This window comes from Coregonus lavaretus (genome assembly GCF_964263955.1).
Source record: "Coregonus lavaretus genome assembly, contig: HAP1_SCAFFOLD_492, whole genome shotgun sequence".
Lineage (NCBI taxonomy): Eukaryota > Metazoa > Chordata > Actinopteri > Salmoniformes > Salmonidae > Coregonus > Coregonus lavaretus.
The window spans coordinates 36,548-55,000 of record NW_028163836.1 but is presented as its reverse complement, the minus strand read 5'-3'; the positions used below and the strand labels follow the sequence as shown (position 1 = coordinate 55,000).

General features: G+C 40.1%; 1 protein-coding gene across 1 annotated transcript in view; it reads right to left on the bottom strand.

The window, feature by feature from the left end:
* LOC311117730 (NLR family CARD domain-containing protein 3-like) overlaps positions 1 to 6,627 on the bottom strand; it is a 15,220-nt gene extending 8,593 nt beyond the window's left edge. The window contains exons 1-6 of the mRNA XM_084192652.1: positions 6,544 to 6,627; positions 6,186 to 6,414; positions 3,687 to 5,478; positions 3,221 to 3,394; positions 2,639 to 2,812; positions 591 to 759 (exon numbers count right to left, since the gene is read on the bottom strand). Coding sequence (XP_084048778.1) covers positions 591 to 759; positions 2,639 to 2,812; positions 3,221 to 3,394; positions 3,687 to 5,478; positions 6,186 to 6,396 — 2,520 coding nt within the window. The 5' untranslated portion in view covers positions 6,397 to 6,414; positions 6,544 to 6,627. The remainder of the gene's footprint in view (positions 1 to 590; positions 760 to 2,638; positions 2,813 to 3,220; positions 3,395 to 3,686; positions 5,479 to 6,185; positions 6,415 to 6,543) is intronic.
* Between the last annotated feature and the right edge of the window lie 11,826 nt (positions 6,628 to 18,453).

Below are 18,453 nucleotides of genomic sequence, written 5' to 3'. Positions count from 1 at the left end.
ACGATTCATTCATGATTATTCATAATCATGGTAGCATCCATATGAATGTACTAGTGTTCAGAAACATCTTCTATTCTTACTGACAATACAAGTGAAGTGACTCCAAAATGACAGGACATTATTCACCATTCAGTTTCTATTGGGAAAAACATCATCCAAAACACAACCAAGAATAACTGCAAATACATTCAACAAGTTTGTAGAATCACAGGCTTGATGTAATCACTGTGGGTAAGGAATATGGGACCAAACACTAAACTTAAGACTACTTTAATAAAATATAAGTGAATATGTCCAAATTATTAAGACTTTTTCAAATGGGAGAACTAGATACATAAAGTGATTTCATTTCCAAACAGTAACTCAGATATGTATGAAAATACTCTCAAATAAAAATTGACATTATATACTGTCACCTAATATGAAACATTATATCTCAAATCCAAAATGCTGGAGCTTAGCACCAAATTTAAAACTGTAAGCTTCACTGTCCAAACACATATGGTGTGGACTATGTGTGCCTGGTAAACACATGTGGATCTGGTGAGCAGTTATCACTTGTTGACCAACTACAGGAATACTGACCTCAGAGTCTCCAGTTTACAGTGGGGATTCCCCAGTCCAGCAGAGAGCAGCTTCACTCCTGAATCATTCAGGTCATTGTTACTCAGATCCAGCTCTCTCAGGTGTGAGGGGTTTGACTTCAGAGCTGAGACCAGAGAAGCACAGCCTTCCTCTGTGACTAGACAGCCTGACAGCCTGCAAAAGTAAAATCATATTAAAAATCATACTGCTATTCTTTGGTGTGAAAATATAGTCTTTCAACAATGTCAGATACATCAGTGTACTGAAACCTGCCATATCTATTCATATATGTATATATACAGTACCAGTCAAAAGTTTGGACACACCTACACATTCAAGGGTTTTCCTTTATTTTTACTATTTTTTACATTGTAGAATAATAGTGAAGACATTAAAACTATGAAATAACACATATGGAATCATGTAGTAACCAAAAAAGTGTTAAATTAATCAAAATATATTTTATATTTGAGATTCTTCAAATAGCCACCATTTGCCTTGATGACAGCTTTGCACACTCTTGGCATTCTCTCAACCAGCTTCATGAGGTAGTCACCTGGAATGCATTTCAATTAACAGGTGTGCCTTCTTAAAAGTTAATTTGTGGAATTTCTCTCCTTCTTAATGTGTTTGAACCAATCAGTTGTGTTGTGACAAGGTAGGGGGGTATACAGAAGATAGCCCTATTTGGTAAAAGACCAAGTTCATATTATGGCAAGAACAGCTCAAATAAGCAAAGAGAAATGACAGTCCATCATTACTTTAAGACATGACGGCCAGTCAATACGGAACATTTCAACAACTTTGAACATTTCTTCAAGTGCAGTCGCTAAAAACATCAAGCGCTATGATGAAACTGGCTCTCATGAGGACCACCACAAGAATGGAAGACCCAGAGTTACCTCTGCTGCAGAGGATACATTCATTAGAGTTACCAGCCTCAGAAATTGCAGCCCAAATAAATGCTTCACAGAGTTCAAGTCACAGACACATCTCTACATCAACTGTTCAGAGGGGACTGTGTGAATCAGGCCTTCATGGTCGAATTACTGCAAAGAAATCACTACTAAAGGACCCCAATAAGAAGAAGAGACTTGCTTGGGCCAACAAACATGGGCAATGGACATTACACCGGTGGAAATGTGTCCTTTGGTCTGGAGTCCAAATTTGAGATATTTGGTTCGAACCGCCGTGTCTTTGTGAGAAGCGATGTGGGTGAACGGATGATCTCTGCATGTTTAGTTCCCACCGTAAAGCATGGAGTAGGAGGTGTTATGGTTTGGGGTTGCTTTGCTGGTGACACTGTCTGTGATTTATTTAGAATTCAAGGCACACTTAACCAGCATGGCTACCACAGCATTCTGCAGCGTCACGCCATCCCATCTGGTTTGGGCATCGTGGAACTATCATTTGTTTTTCAACAGGACAATGACCCAATACATCTCCAGGCTGTGCAAGGGCTATTCTACCAAGAAGGAGAGTGATGAAGTGCTGCATCAGATGACCTGGCCTCCACAATCACCCGACCTCAACCAAATTGAGATGGTTTGTGATGAGTTGGACCGCAGAGTGAAAGAAAAGCAGCCAACAAGTGCTCAGCATATGTGGGAACTCCTTCAAGACTGTTGGAAAAGCATTCCAGGTGAAGCTGGTTGAGAGAATGCCAAGAGTGTGCAAAGCTGTCATCAAGACAAAGGGTGGCTATTTGAAACATTTCAAATATAAAATATATTTTCATTTGTTTAACACTTTTTTGGTTACTACATGATTCCATATGTGTTATTTCATAGTTTTAATGTCTTCACTATTATTTTACAATGTAGAAATTGTAAAAATAAAGAAAAACACTTGAATGAGTAGGTGTGTCCAAACTTTTGACTGGTACTGTATATACATGAATTAATGTATCATTATTAACAGTAGATAACATGTTTCTAAACACTATTGAATTAATCATTGTGTGTGTGTGTGTGTCCAGTGTGTGTGTGTCCGTGTCCAGTGTGTGTGTGTGTCCAATGAGTGTGCGTTCATTGAGTGATACAGGAATACTGACCTCAGAGTCTCCAGTTTACAGTGGGGATTCCCCAGTCCAGCAGAGAGCAGCTTCACTCCTGTATCCTTCAGGTCATTGTTACTCAGATCCAGCTCTCTCAGGTGTGAGGGGTTTGACTTCAGAGCTGAGACCAGAGAAGCACAGCCTTCCTCTTTGAATAGACAGCCTGACAGCCTGCAAAGAGTCAAATCATATTAAAACCACACTGCTATTCTTTGGTGGTGAGTAATTTTCTTTCTGTGAGTAGATAACATGTTTCTAAACACTACTAAAGTAATCCTGATGATTCCATGATTGAGAAAGATCATGATTGAATCATGAATAATAATGAGTGAGAAAGTTACAGAGGCTACAACAAAACATGCTAACCTCTCACCATTAACAATTATTAACATCAAATAAAAGGTGACATTCTATAATGAAACATTCAATCTGAAATCCAAATTGCTGGAGCATAGCACCAAATGTAAAACTGTAAGCTTCACTGTCCAAACACATATGATGTGGACTATGTGTGCCTGGTAAACACATGTGGAACTGGTGAACAGTTATCACTTGTTGACCAACTACAGGAATCCTGACCTCAGAGTCTCCAGTTTACAGTGGGGATTCCCCAGGACAGCAGAGAGCAGCTTCACTCCTGAATCCTTCATGACATTGTTACTCAGATCCAGCTCTCTCAGGTGTGAGGGGTTTGACTTCAGAGCTGAGACCAGAGAAGCACAGCCTTTCTCTGTGAGTCCACAGAATGACAGCCTGCAAAGAGATCATCATGATTTCACAAACACACTGTTAATTTAACACCAGTAGTGTAGAAGGACAATGGCATATGCATTTGGTTTATTCTCTTAAACAACATATAGATTAATCTTCCATCTCCTAGAATTGCATGGTCATATTGTTATACAAATGTGAACACCAATGCACTGATTCAGTAAGTTTTTCAATGTAATACTATATATTATATACATATTATAATACATATATTTCTCTAAACTGAATATTTTTTCCAGATGATTAGTACTTAAATGTCATTTTATGTACTCACAGAGCAGCTCTGGAGGCTTTGACCACTGGCAGCAGCCTCAGAAGACCTTCCTCTGATCTGGAGTATTTCTTCAGGTCAAACACATCCAGCTCCTTTTCTGAAGTCAGCAACACAAAGACCAGAGCTGATAACTGTGCAGGTGACAGTTTGGCTTTTGACAGACTTCCTGTTCTCAGGTAGCTTTGGATCTCCTCCACTAGAGAATGGTCATTCAGTTCATTCAGACAGTGGAACAGATTGATGCACCTCTCTGGAGAGGGATTCTCCCTGATCTTCTCCTTGATGTACTTGACTGTTTTTTCATGGCTCTGTGAGCTGCTTCTTGTCTTTGTCATTAGACCTCGTAAGTGCTTCTGATTGGACTCCAGTGAGAGGCCCAGAAGGAAGCGGAGGAACAGGTCCAGGTTTCCTTTCTCACTTTGTAAGGCTTTATCCACAGCACTCTTGTAGAAAGTAACTTCAGGCTTGTCTCTGAACAGCACAAAAAAGTATTTGGACAATGATTGAGGTTCATCCATTAGATTCTCATTGTTGTTGATAAATGAGAGGAACACATATACAGCAGCCAGAAACTCCTGAATGCTCAGATGCACGAAGCAGTACACCTTGTCCTGGTACAGCCCACATTCCTCTTTAAAGATCTGTGTGCACAATCCTGAGTACACTGAGGCTTCATTGACATCAATGCCAGCATCTTTCAGGTCTTCTTCATAGAAAATCAGATTGCCATTCACAAGCTGTTGAAAAGCCAGTTTTCCCAGTGACAGAATGATCTCTTTATTCCAGTGTGGACCTGTCTCTTCTTTCCCAAGATACTTTTCATTCTTCTGTTTGGTATGAAACTCCACAAGGTGTGAGTACATCTCAGTCAGAGTCTTGGGCATCTCTTCTGTCTTATGTTTCAACATGTGTTCAAGGACTGTGGCAGAAATCCAACAGAAGACTGGAATGTGGCACATGATGTGGAGGCTCCTTGATGTCTTTATGTGTGAGATGATTCTGCTGGCCAGGTCCTCATCACTGAATCTCTTCCTGAAGTACTCCTCCTTCTGTGGGTCATTGAACCCTCGTACCTCTGTCACCTGCTCAACACACCCTGAAGGGATCTGATTGGCTGCTGCAGGTCGGGTAGTTATCCAGAGGAGAGCAGAGGGAAGCAGATTTCCCTTGATGAGATTTGTCAGCAGAACATCCACTGAGGTTGACTCTGTGACGTCACAACAGATCTTGTTCTTCTGGAAGTCTAAGGGCAGTCGGCACTCATCCAGACCATCAAAGATTAACAGAACTTTGTACTTGTCGTAGTTGGAGATTCTTGATTCTTTGGTTTCCATTGAGAAGTGATTGAGAAGTTCAATGAAAGTCTGTTTTTCCTTTTTCATCAAATTCAGCTCCCGGAAAGGGAATGAAAATACAAATTGGACATCCTGATTTGCTTTTCCTTCAGCCCAGTCCAGAATGAACTTCTGCACAGAGACTGTTTTTCCAATGCCAGCAACTCCCTTTGTCAGCACAGTTCTGATAAGTTTGTCTTGTCCAGTTAAGGGTTTGAAGATGTCGTTACATTTGATTGCAGTCTCTGGTCTTGATTGTTTCCTGGTTGTTGTCTCAATCTGTCTCAGCTCATGTTCATTATTGACATCTCCTGTTCCACCCTCTGTGATGTAGAGCTCTGTGTAGATCTTATTAAGAAGTGTTGGGTTTCCTTGTTTAGCGATCCCCTCAAATACACATTGAAACCTCTTCTTTAGATTAGATTTGAGTTCACGTTGGCAAATCACAGCAAGCTCATCTGAATGAAGAAATAACACAGAGGATATTAATATTACATCTGTTTTAATGCCTACAGTATTGTAAAGTATTCTAGGACTGTTATAAACATTTTAATAAAAGTATTACATTGTTTATTATACTAGTATTAGTATTACTAGTATTATTAATCTTGTCTCTCTCTCTACTCTGTCTCTCCTCTTCTCTGTCTAAATTAACATTTGTAAATTTATATCATTATTGGTATTACTGATGGTATCATTAATTCTCTCTCTCTCTCTCTCTCTCTCTCTCTCTCTCTCTCTCTCTCTCTCTCTCTCTCTCTCTCTCTCTCTCTCTCTCTCTCTCTCTCTCTCTCCTCTCTCTCTCTCTCTCTCTCTCTCTCTCTCTCTCTCTCTCTCTCTCTCTCTCTCTCTCTCTCTCTCTCTCTCTCTCTCTCTCTCTCTCTCTCTCTCTCTCTCTCTCTCTCTCTCTCTCTCTCTCTCTCTCTCTCTCTCTCTCTCTATCTCTCTCTCTCAATCTCTCTCTCTCTCACTCTCTCTCTCTCTCTCTCTCTCTCTCTCTCTCTCTCTCTCCACAACACATCCCTGCTGCTACTTGATGAGGTCACTAGGTGTTGTGTTAAGGCTGCTACAATATCATTGAGTTACACAGCTACTTTAGCTGTACTTTAGCTACAGCTTTTAAATGTTCTAAAACAGCATTCAACATGAGGCAGACAGCTCTTACTTTTCTCCAGTGTGTCAGCAAGCTCCTTCTGGTTCATTTTCCTCAGGACGTGCAGTGTGATCTTCAGAGCCCCCTCTCTGGCACTGCTCTCCTGCTTCTCATCTTCAGCGTCCACCACTTCCTTATCCTGCTTCTGACTCTCAAAGCCTTCTGGGAGTTCTGGACAAAGAATCCTCTTGAACATCTTCAGCTCGTTCTTCACAAATGTCATAATATTCTCTTCAAGCAACTGAAATAAATCAAGTAAATCAGTTAAGCAAGAGACTAAGTGCTTTCACATTAACATATTAATGATTGATTGACAGATCAACTTTACTTGAGGTAAACAAAACCAAATGTACATAACAGGACCACATACACTGAATATGGAGGCCAGGTCTGTTTGATGACTCTGGGAAGACTGACCACTGAGAATCTCTGACTCTGATCTCTGATGTTGGTTTCTGTGGACAAAACATCAGATTACATCTCCTCATCCAGGGAGTGCACACACACACACACACACACACACACACACACATGCGCACACCCACAAACACACAGAGGGAGGGAATGTAGTGTTAGTTTAATATTGTTTCAGGACTATGAAAATGGAAAAAAGGTTTAGCCTATGGATTTTGAAAACAACAAAAATAAATGGTAAAATGGGAGAGGAGAAATCACTAGAGACAGTGTTGTTTAACTCACTGACCATGACCCATGAGTTCTTCTTACCTTTGTTCAGTAAAAAAGTCTCCCTCTCTAAACATTATAGGACGATCCATAGACCAATCACTCTTCATGGACACACAGCTGGGTACAGGGGAGGCTGGTCTCTCCTGCTTGATTGGACTTCAACACAACAGAGACAAACATTACGTCTCTCATCTACTCTGAGCTCAGATGGGGAAACTTAAGAAGAGTTTCATTCAAAAACGCTATAAATCCATTTTCAGAAATGTTCGTCAATTAGCTTTTATTGTTTAAAGAAATTATGAAAGAGATTGGTGTGTTTTTTCACTATCTAATCATGGCATGGGGTTGTTCAACGACAGACATGTACAGTGGGGGAAAAAAGTATTTAGTCAGCCACCAATTGTGCAAGTTCCCCCACTTAAAAAGATGAGAGAGGCCTGTAATTTTCATCATAGGTACACGTCAACTATGACAGACAAATTGAGAAAAATAAATCCAGAAATTCACATTGTAGGATTTTTAATGAATTTGTTTGCAAATTATGGTGGAAAATAAGTATTTGGTCACCTACAAACAAGCAAGATTTCTGGCTCTCACAGACCTGTAAACTTCTTCTTTAAGAGGCTCCTCTGTCCTCCACTCGTTACCTGTATTAATGGCACCTGTTTGAACTTGTTATCAGTATAAAAGACACCTGTCCACAACCTCAAACAGTCACACTCCAAACTCCACTATGGCCAAGACCAAAGAGCTGTCAAAGGACACCAGAAACAAAATTGTAGACCTGCACCAGGCTGGGAAGACTGAATCTGCAATAGGTAAGCAGCTTGGTTCGAAGAAATCAACTGTGGGAGCAATTATTAGGAAATGGAAGACATACAAGACCACTGATAATCTCAGTCGATCTGGGGCTCCACGCAAGATCTCACCCCGTGGGGTCAAAATGATCACAAGAACCATGAGCAAAAATCCCAGAACTACACGGGGGGACCTAGTGAATGACCAGCAGAGAGCTGGGACCAAAGTAACAAAGCCTACCATTAGTAACACACTACGCCGCCAGGGACTCAAATCCTGCAGTGCCAGACGTCTCCCCCTGCTTAAGCCAGTACATGTCCAGGCCCGTCTGAAGTTTGCTAGAGTGCATTTGGATGATCCAGAAGAGGATTGGGAGAATGTCATAATGTCAGATGAAACCAAAATAGAACTTTTTGGTAAAAACTCAACTCGTCGTGTTTGGAGGACAAAGAATGCTGAGTTGCATTCAAAGAACACCATACCTACTGTGAAGCATGGGGGTGGAAACATCATTCTTTGGGGCTATTTTTCTGCAAAGGGACCAAGACGACTGATCCATGTAAAGGAAAGAATGAATGAGACCATGTATCGTGAGATTTTGAGTGAAAACCTCCTTCCATCAGCAAGGGCATTGAAGATGAAACGTGGCTGTGTCTTTCAGCATGACAATGATCCCAAACACACCGCCCGGGCAACGAAGGAGTGGCTTCATAAGAAGCATTTCAAGGTCCTGGAGTGGCCTAGCCAGTCTCCAGATCTCAACCCCATAGAAAATCTTTGGAGGGAGTTGAAAGTCTGTGTTGCCCAGCGACAGCCCCAAAACATCACTGCTCTAGAGGAGATCTGCATGGAGGAATGGGCCAAAATACCAGCAACAGTGTGTGAAAACCTTGTGAAGACTTACAGAAAACGTTTGACCTGTGTCATTGCCAACAAAGTGTATATAACAAAGTATTGAGAAACTTTTGTTACTGACCAAATACTTATTTTCCACCATAATATGCAAATAAATTCATTAAAAATCCTACAATGTGATTTTCTGGATTTTTTTTCCTCATTTTGTCTGTCATAGATGACGTGTACCTATGATGAAAATTACAGGCCTCTCTCATCTTTTTAAGTGGGAGAACGTGCACAATTGGTGGCTGACTAAATACTTTTTTCCCCCACTGTATTTGTTTAAAATCTATCACTTAATGGTTTTATTTCAGATAGACAAATAATCATGTTTTTATTGCAAAATGCTACATATCTGCCTCACTCACAGAGAAATAAGTATTACTGCTAGGTTTTACACAGTAATAATATACATCTGCCTCACTCTCAGAGAAATAAGTAGTACTGCTAGGTTTTACACAGTAAAAATATATTTCTGCCTCACTCTCAAAGAAATAAGTAGTACTACTAGGTTTTACACAGTAATAATATATATCTGCCTCACTCTCAGAGAAATAAGTAGTACTGCTAGGTTTTACACAGTCAAAGCATAGCAAAATTTGAAATTGTGTTTTTTACATTGGATAAAAGTAGAGACTGAGCTAGAAAAATGTATATCATACACTACAGTTTAGGAACAATGGGAAAGTAATTCTGCTTTGAAAGATGATAAACTTGTAACCTCACTTTTAAGAAAATGGCCTTTGAAAGTTTTGGTTCACCTACTGGAGAGCTCTTCTTTATGTGGTGTTACTTTGGCACCCATCCAAATAAATAGTATATATATATATATATATATATAGTTAACTAAATGTATGGTGTTTTTGGTTTATGTCAGTTTCATTGTTTGTTATGCTATAAATTGTTATGTTATGGTTGTAAGTGAAAATGTCATATTTTGAAATTCTGAGTAATTACTACATTAGTAAGGATATACTTAATTCAGTACTACTGCAGTTGCTAAATAATTCCAATAGATGGCAGCATAAGACCACAAATGACATTTCAGAAGGTTAGTTTAGCTTTCTCCCTGGATACACCACCACTCCCCCTCACAGGAAAACTCCTGCACACGCTTTTTACTGTCCCTTTCCACACTGCTAACGCAAGAGGAACGACTGAAAAAGCATTTAACAGATTACTGTGAAATAATATAATGATGATTCATGTTTATGATTACCTGTTTTTATGCTCATGTTTTGAAATTATACTTCATTACTATAATGATTATCAATAAGCCTGAACATTAATTTAGTCACCTCTGGTCGAGAAAAACGTATTTTCCTAGTATATTCATTGTCAGATTCATCAACCAGCAGCGAGCACTCAGCCTTCTAGCACAAGCGAGGGGCATGTTGAGGTACATTTGCTAACCGCGAGGGTTGCATTATCGTGGGAAAACTACCCTTCCTCCAAGACACATACAGCACCCGATGTCACAGGAAGGTCAAAAATATCATCAAGGACATCAACCACCCGAGCCACTGCCTGTTCACCCCGCTATCATCCAGAAGGCGAGGTCAGTACAGGTGCATCAAAGCTGGGACCGAGAGACTAAAAAACAGCTTCTATCTCAAGGCCATCAGACTGATAAATAGCCATCACTAGCACATTAGAGGCTGCTGCTGCCTATTGAAATCACTGGCCACTTTAAGAAATGGAACACTAGTCACTTTAATAATGTTTACATATCTTGCACTACTCATCTCATATGTATATACTGCATTCTATAATATTCTACTCTATCTTTGTCCATGCCGCTCTGTCATTGCTTGTCCATGTATATATTCTTAAATTCCATTCCTTACTAGATTTGTGTGTATTGTGTATATGTTGTGAAATTGTTCGATATTACTTGTTAGATATTACTGCACTGTCGGAGCTAGAAGCACAAGCATTTCGCTACACCCGCTATAACATCTGCTAAACACGTGTATGTGACAAATAACATTTGATTTGATTTGATGTAATTTATTGGCGGGCTGGAAGATGCACTCTTGTCTTTTATATTCCGAGGTTATTTACTCCCAATATCAGATATTAAGATCATTTTTTATAATACATGTATACTAGGGTTGAAGTTACCGCATCTGACTAGTGATTATTTACCCGGGGTTCAACACCTGCTATAGTCACTATTTTGTTACTCTTCCAAAAGCATCACAGGCCTAATATGAGATATATAGCTAACTAAAGTAATGAGTAACCATTTTAGATAATCATGGGACATATAGTCTTGGTGAGGCAGCTGATAAATAAAGTTTATTTTTCATGTTAATTCCTTAGATCAGTCTCAAACCTGACCCACCTGTCCCACGCCAATTTCTGGACTTTCACATAGAGGTTACTAGGTCACCCAGTTCAAACCACATTTGAAAAATAAAACTAATGTTTATCAAGTGTTCTGCCTTGCAATAATACATATAATAAAATAACAACAAAATAATCAAAACGCTATTTAATACTATAATTGTATTTACTAACATAATATTATTACTAAAATAGTTTCTAAAAGTGTTCTAGGCTACCCTACCCTAGAATTAGGGGTTACGGCTAAAATAGGTTATAAGTAGGGTAAGAGTTTCTGTATAGCACTTTGTGACATCTGCTGGTGTAAAAAGGGCTTTATAAATACATTTGATTGATTGTTAGGTTTAGGGTTTATATGGCAAAAAACAGTATGGGTTTATGGCACTCTTGCTCCTCCTTGTGGCCGTATGTGGGTACTACATAACTCATTCGTTACATTTACATTTTTTTTTAGTCATGTGTCTCTCGGTCGCGGCCGGCTACGACAGTCTGGATTCGAACCAGGATCTCTAGTGGCCTTAGACCACTGCGGGAGACCTGACACTTCATGACACTTGCTAGGCTTAGGCTCATAATCTGAGGTAGCAACTGCGTCTGATCTACAGATCCATTAGCTAGACCACCAGATTAGACAATAATCACCCCATTATACCCATTTGGTTTGCAACTCAGTGAACCTGCGCAGCATTCGCTCAATTTGATGCCTATGAACGAAGATTTCGATGCATATCAAATTATCCAGCAGCCATTTAGAAACAAGTCGTCAAAAAAATTGTTATTTCTTAATTAAAAAATGTCTTCTGGCTGTTTAAAATCGGCCACATCTTGAAAAAGAGGACAGGGACATGCGTTTTGTTTAGATTGTACACTTTTTTTCTTAAAACAAATATGGTTAACCATGACCAGAAAATGTTTAATGTTTGATGGCTATCCGCCAGCCATCGCCTCTTAAACTGTGTCTCACCACTATAGGTGACCACAACATGTACTCAGGGTTAACGCTCACCAAGTAGCCATAACCTTGTTAATAATAAGTTACCTGAGGTAAACCTACAGGGTTAACGCTCACCAAGTAGCTGTAACCTTGTTAATAATAAGTTACCTGAGGTAAACCTACAGGGTTAACGCTCACCAAGTAGCCGTAACCTTGTTAATAATAAGTTACCTGAGGTAAACCTACAGGGTTAACGCTCACCAAGTAGCTGTAACCTTGTTAATAATAAGTTACCTGAGGTAAACCTACAGGGTTAACGCTCACCAAGTAGCCATAACCTTGTTAATAATACGTTACCTGAGGTAAACCTACAGGGTTAACCCTCACCAAGTAGCCGTAACCTTGTTAATAATAAGTTACCTGAGGTAAACCTACAGGGTTAACGCTCACCAAGTAGCCATAACCTTGTTAATAATAAGTTACCTGAGGTAAACCTACAGGGTTAACCCTCACCAAGTAGCCTTAACCTTGGTAATAATAAGTTACCTGAGGTAAACCTACAGGGTTAACGCTCACCAAGTAGCCGTAACCTTGTTAACAATAAGTTACCTGAGGTAAACCTACAGGGTTAACGCTCACCAAGTAGCTGTAACCTTGGTAATAATAAGTTACCTGAGGTAAACCTACAGGGTTAACGCTCACCAAGTAGCCGTAACCTTGTTAATAATAAGTTACCTGAGGTAAACCTACAGGGTTAACGCTCACCAAGTAGCCGTAACCTTATTAATAATAAGTTACCTGAGGTAAACCTACAGGGTTAACGCTCACCAAGTAGCCGAAACCTTGTTAATAATAAGTTACCTGAGGTAAACCTACAGGGTTAACGCTCACCAAGTAGCCGTAACCTTGTTAATAATGAGTTACCTGAGGTAAACCTACAGGGTTAACGCTCACCAAGTAGCTGTAACCTTGGTAATAATAAGTTACCTGAGGTAAACCAACAGGGTTAACGCTCACCAAGTAGCTGTAACCTTGTTAATAATAAGTTACCTGAGGTAAACCTACAGGGTTAACGCTCACCAAGTAGCTGTAACCTTGTTAATAATAAGTTACCTGAGGTAAACCAACAGGGTTAACGCTCACCAAGTAGCCATAACCTTGTTAATAGTAAGTTACCTGAGGTAAACCAACAGGCTTAACGCAGGCAGGTCTCATTGATAACAATAGTGAAGCTGGCATTGTGACGCAGAACAATGGACTGGGAATAGAACGTTCTGAAGGCGAGTCGGTGTCACGGAGCTCAATAGAACTAATAGGAGCTGGTAGGGTGAAAAATACCCTAAAATAAGGCCTGTTTTTTCGCGATTACTTCATAACCAGGGACAGAAGGTAATATTATGGAACTGGGCTCCATGGCGGATGCAATTAACTAATTTTATCAGAAATAAACGTTGTAAAAAATGTCACTTGATGCGCCACGAAAATAATATTCAAAAGTTCAGTCCTTGGACACAGAGGGGTTAAACACTAAAGTTACCGTCCATCTAGTGAAGAGAGGAGAACCGGACAGAGGGATGGTAGGTAGCCAGCATCCGTCAACAAGAGAGGGAGAAGCCCTCCACGGTATTTAACAGGTGGAAGAAACAACCAGGGAGCTCCATCGGTCCACACGAAATGCAGGCAGCCGGTGATGATGTAGTGGTAGCTAGGATAACGAGGATGCTGCTGGTAGAGTAGCTAGCTTAGCTAGCTGTACCGACTAGCTTGGCTAGCTAGCAGGTCGTTCGTCTGTCCCTCGAGGATGATGACGAACCCGTTGAACCACACAATTAAACAAGACTAGCGAGTGAAAAGGATCTGGCTACACTCATACTGTCACTGACCATTACACAAAAAAGCAAATTGAACAATAAACTTCAGTGTCTCAACACTGTATCGAACTCCGTCGTTATTCCCCAAGATCACCTCAGACCACTCTGCGCGTAACTGGACAATATGCTTGGCGCCAAACCGTACGGGGACGCGGACAGTTCTGGACGGGAACGCGGACAGTTCCAGAACGCGGACATGAGCACTGCCACACAATAAACTAAAAGCAGTCTTTAAAGTCGGGTACATTAGTAATATTCTTTTTTTATTATGTCAAACAAAAGAAAATCGTTTTTTAAAACAAGATTTTGAGATCTGGGCACGTATCCAAAAAGCGTCTCAGAGTAGAAAAATTGGTCATCTCTCTCCCCAGACAGACTCATTTAATACTGGGTCGATACAATATTTTGAGATCTGGGCCCATATCCAAAAAGCGTCTCAGAGTAGAAAATGTGTCGTATAAGTGCTGAGAATAAAGCCATTTTAGTCCTACTCTTATGGGTATAAATTAAAGCTATGCATGAAGTCTCTTTATTCATAAGTGTCCCACCTAGTTGGCAGATATTTAGGACACCTCATGAGCTGTCCTAACCAGTTAAGAGGTACCAGCAAGTGTCTTGATAATAGAAACATGCAGCGAGTCAGTGGTTCCTGTGCCACATGTAATTGCTTTGGAGCAGTGGTGACCTGTCATTCAGGGCAGAGCCCCACCTGTCTAGCAGATGCTCTTACCCAGAGTGATTTACAGTAAGTGCATTCATCTTAAGATAGCTAGGTGAGACAACCAGATAATACAGTCAAATATACAGGATACGAACATTCAATTTCAGCTAAACAATGGATATATAGCGTTTTGCAATAAAAATAATAATAATGATATACATCTAAAATGTATTAATTAAACATCTGAGAACAGTAATATTGAAGGTACCTATAAGCAACCATTTCTGATTAAAAAACACGTGAAAAATTGTGGAAATAGCATTTAGGAAATAAACTCTTAATAATTCTTAAACAAAATTGTCATCTCACCTCTTAGCTTTGGTGTCATGTTCCCCAGAGAGACTCATTTTAGAGGCAGGGCCCCCCTCCTCTCTCTCCCCAGAGAGACTCATTTTAGACCACTGAACCCTAAACAGAGATCCAACATGTTGGCTGTAGCTAACACAGTAATTCTTGAATGTAAATTGTTATCATTTATTAATTATCTCTTATAAAACATCTACTAACAGACATATCGAAACAGTCAGGTGATTTAATGCAATCACATGAATATGTAGTTGTGACATCTCTTCTCCATGGTAACTGTCAAGACAGTGTTATAGACAGTGCAGCAACACAAGGCCATGTCTCACACTTATTTGTATTCATTAAAAGTCTGCCATTTATTATTTTTGAATCTGTTCTTTTCTAAACGTATCTGAGAATGTAGACAGAAGGGCTAAAACAGGCTTGATTGATCTGGGGGGGATCAGTGATCTATACAGAAAGGCTATTCCTCAGCCAGTGGCGACCTGTCATTCAGGGCAGGTGGCCTTTCCTGTTTTGCATGTTATTTTGGCATTAATACGTGTCACATATCAGTTTGCAAAAAATGTAAAAATAAATAAATATATATATCATTGAGTTAATAAAGCCGCAAAAAGACATGGTCTCTTTTTTGTTTTCTTGACTAAGGCAGCTCCAAAATGCAGGTGTTTCAGCCTAGCTCAGTGCTTTCTGTGGTGGTGGGGCAAGCCAGAAGAAAATACGGAGTGCTGTGCCGTGATTCGCTCAGTGTTCTGTCATTCATGGGGACACTACGTCACCGCCAAGTCTAAGGGTAGAGCTAGAAAATTCAAGCCCCTTGGGTGCTGACACAGAGTTACATTAGAAGTGCCCATCCAAGAAGGTCATTGGCAAACAGATAAAATCAGATAAAAGTGTTGTGAATCCGGTGAACCACAAGATGAAACAAGGATAGCGAGTGAAAAGGATCTGGCTACACTCATACTGTCACTGACCATTACGCAAAAAAAGCAAATTGAACAATAAACTTCGGTGTCTCAACACTAACAAACTCCGTCGTTGTTCCCCAAGATCACCTCAGACCACTCTGCGCGTAACTGGACAATATGCTTGGCGCCAAACCGTACGTGGACGCGGACAGTTCTGTACGGGGACGCGGACAGTTTCAGAACGCGGACATGAGCAGTGCCACACAATAAACTAAAAGCAGTCTTTAAAGTCGGGTACATTAGTAATATTCTTTTTTTATTATGTCAAACAAAAGAAAATCGTTTTTTAAAACAATATTTTGAGATCTGGGCACGTAACCAAAAAGCGTCTCAGAGTAGTAAGATTGGTCCTCTCTCTCCCCAGATAGACTCATTTAATACTGGCTCGTTACAATATTTTGAGATCTGGGCCCATATCCAAAAAGCGTCTCAGAGTAGAAAATGTGTCGTATAAGTGCTGAGAATAAAGCCATTTTAGTCCTACTCTTATGGGTATAAATTAAAGCTATGCATGAAGCCTCTTTATTCATAAGCGTCCCACCTAGTTGGCAGATATTTAGGACACCTCATGAGCTGTACTAACCAGTTAAGAGGTACCAGCAGGTGTCTTGATAATAGAAACATGCAGCGAGTCAGTGGTTCCTGTGCAACATGCAATTGCTTTGGAGCTGTCATTCAGGGCATACCCATAAGCAACCATTTCTGATTAAAAAACACATGTGAAAAATTGTGGAAATAGCATTTAGGAAATAAACTCTTAATAATTCTTAAACAAAATTGTCATCTCACCTCTTATCTTTGGTGTCATGTTCCCCAGAGAGACTCATTTTAGAGGCAGGGCCCCCCTCCTCTCTCTCCCCAGAGAGACTCATTTTAGACCACTGACCCCTAAACAGAGATCCAACATGTTGGTTGTAGTTAACACAGTAATTATTGAATGTGAATTGTTATCATTAATTAATTATATCTTACAAAACATTTACTAACAGACATATCGAAACAGTCAGGTGATGTAATGCAATCACTTGAATATGTAGTTGTGACATCTCTTCACCATGGCCATGTCACACACTTATTTGTATTCATTAAAAGTCGGCCATTTATTATTTTTGAATCTGTTTTTTTCTAAACATATCTGAGAATGTAGACAGAAGGGCTAAAACAGGCTTGATTGATCTGGGGGGGGGATCAGTGATCTATACAGAAAGGTTTTTTGCAACAATTAAGATATGTTTTATTATTTAAAGTAGGCTAGGTTATAATGTATAACCGTTTTTTTGTTGTTGTGTAAAGCAGATCAAGGTCTATACCTCAGCAAGTGGCGACCCGTCATTCAGGGCAGGTGGCCTTTCCTGTTTTGCATGTTATTGTGGCATTAATATATGTCACATATCAGTTTGCTAACAACGTAAACAAAATATATATACACTACCGGTCAAAAGTTTTAGAACACATACTCATTCAAGGGTTTGTCTTTATTTTTACTATTTTCTACATTGTAGAATAATAGTGAAGACATCAACACTATGGAATAACACATATGGAATCATGTAGTAACCAAAAAAGTGTTAAACAAATCAAAATATATTTTATATTTGAGATTCTTTAAATAGCCACCCTTTGCCTTGATGACAGCTTTGCACACTCTTGGCATTCTCTCAACCAGCGACCCGTCATTCAGTGCAGGTGGCCTTTCCTGTTTTGCATGTTATTTTGGCAGTAATACGTGTCACATATCAGTTTGCAAAAAATGTAAAAATAAATAAATATATATATAATTGAGTTAATATAGCCGCATACAAACATGGTCTCTTTTTTGTTTTCTTGAGTAAGGCAGCTCCAAAATGCAGGTGTTTCATCCTAGCTCAGTGCTTTCTGTGGTGGTGGGGCAAGCCAGAAGAAAATACAGAGCGCTGCGCCGTGATTGGCTCAGCGTTCTGTCACTCATGGGGACACTACGTCACCGCCAAGTCTAAGGGTAGAGCTAGAAAATTCAAGCCCCTTCGGTGCTGCCATAGAGTTACATTAAAAGTGCCCATCCAAGAAGGTCATTGGCCACAGATAAAATGACGTCAAATCACATTATATCTACAGTAGCTTTGATTGGACTGATCATGTCAACATCACACTTTCAAAATCTTAGCCAGCAGTCATCATCATGAATCAGCTCGACAATCTACAGGCAAATCCTTTTTAATCCTTGTCATTTGAAGAGAAATAATGAAGAGAAATGATAGGACAGCTGTTGGGACTCTGCTGTTGGGACTCTGCTGTTGGGACTCTGCTGTTGGGACTCTGCTGTCGGGACTCTGCTGTCGGGACTCTGCTGTCGGGACTCTGCTGTCGGGACTCTGCTGTCGGGACTCTGCAGTTGGGACTCTGCTGTTGGGACTCTGCTTTATGTAGGCCCTGACAGTTTGTGGCCACCGTTTCTCACCGTTATAGTGCAATGAATGTATTGTTTAGTGTTGTGTTGTGGAGTGGCTTTGCTGGCATGCATCCCCCTTTATTTATGTTTTGCCCCACCAAGATTGACATGCTAAAATCACCACTGACCTTAGCTATAGCCTAGATGACCAGCCTAAACCTGTTCAGATCAGTTCCCATAACGTTATAGACCTAACAGTAGCAGGACAGAGCTTGTAGCCTAGGCATGGTATTTTACACACCATTTCAAACGGAGACCATCAGGTTTGTCAGCATGATAAGTGATCATAGCTCAAACCTACTCTGACTATTGAATGTCTGA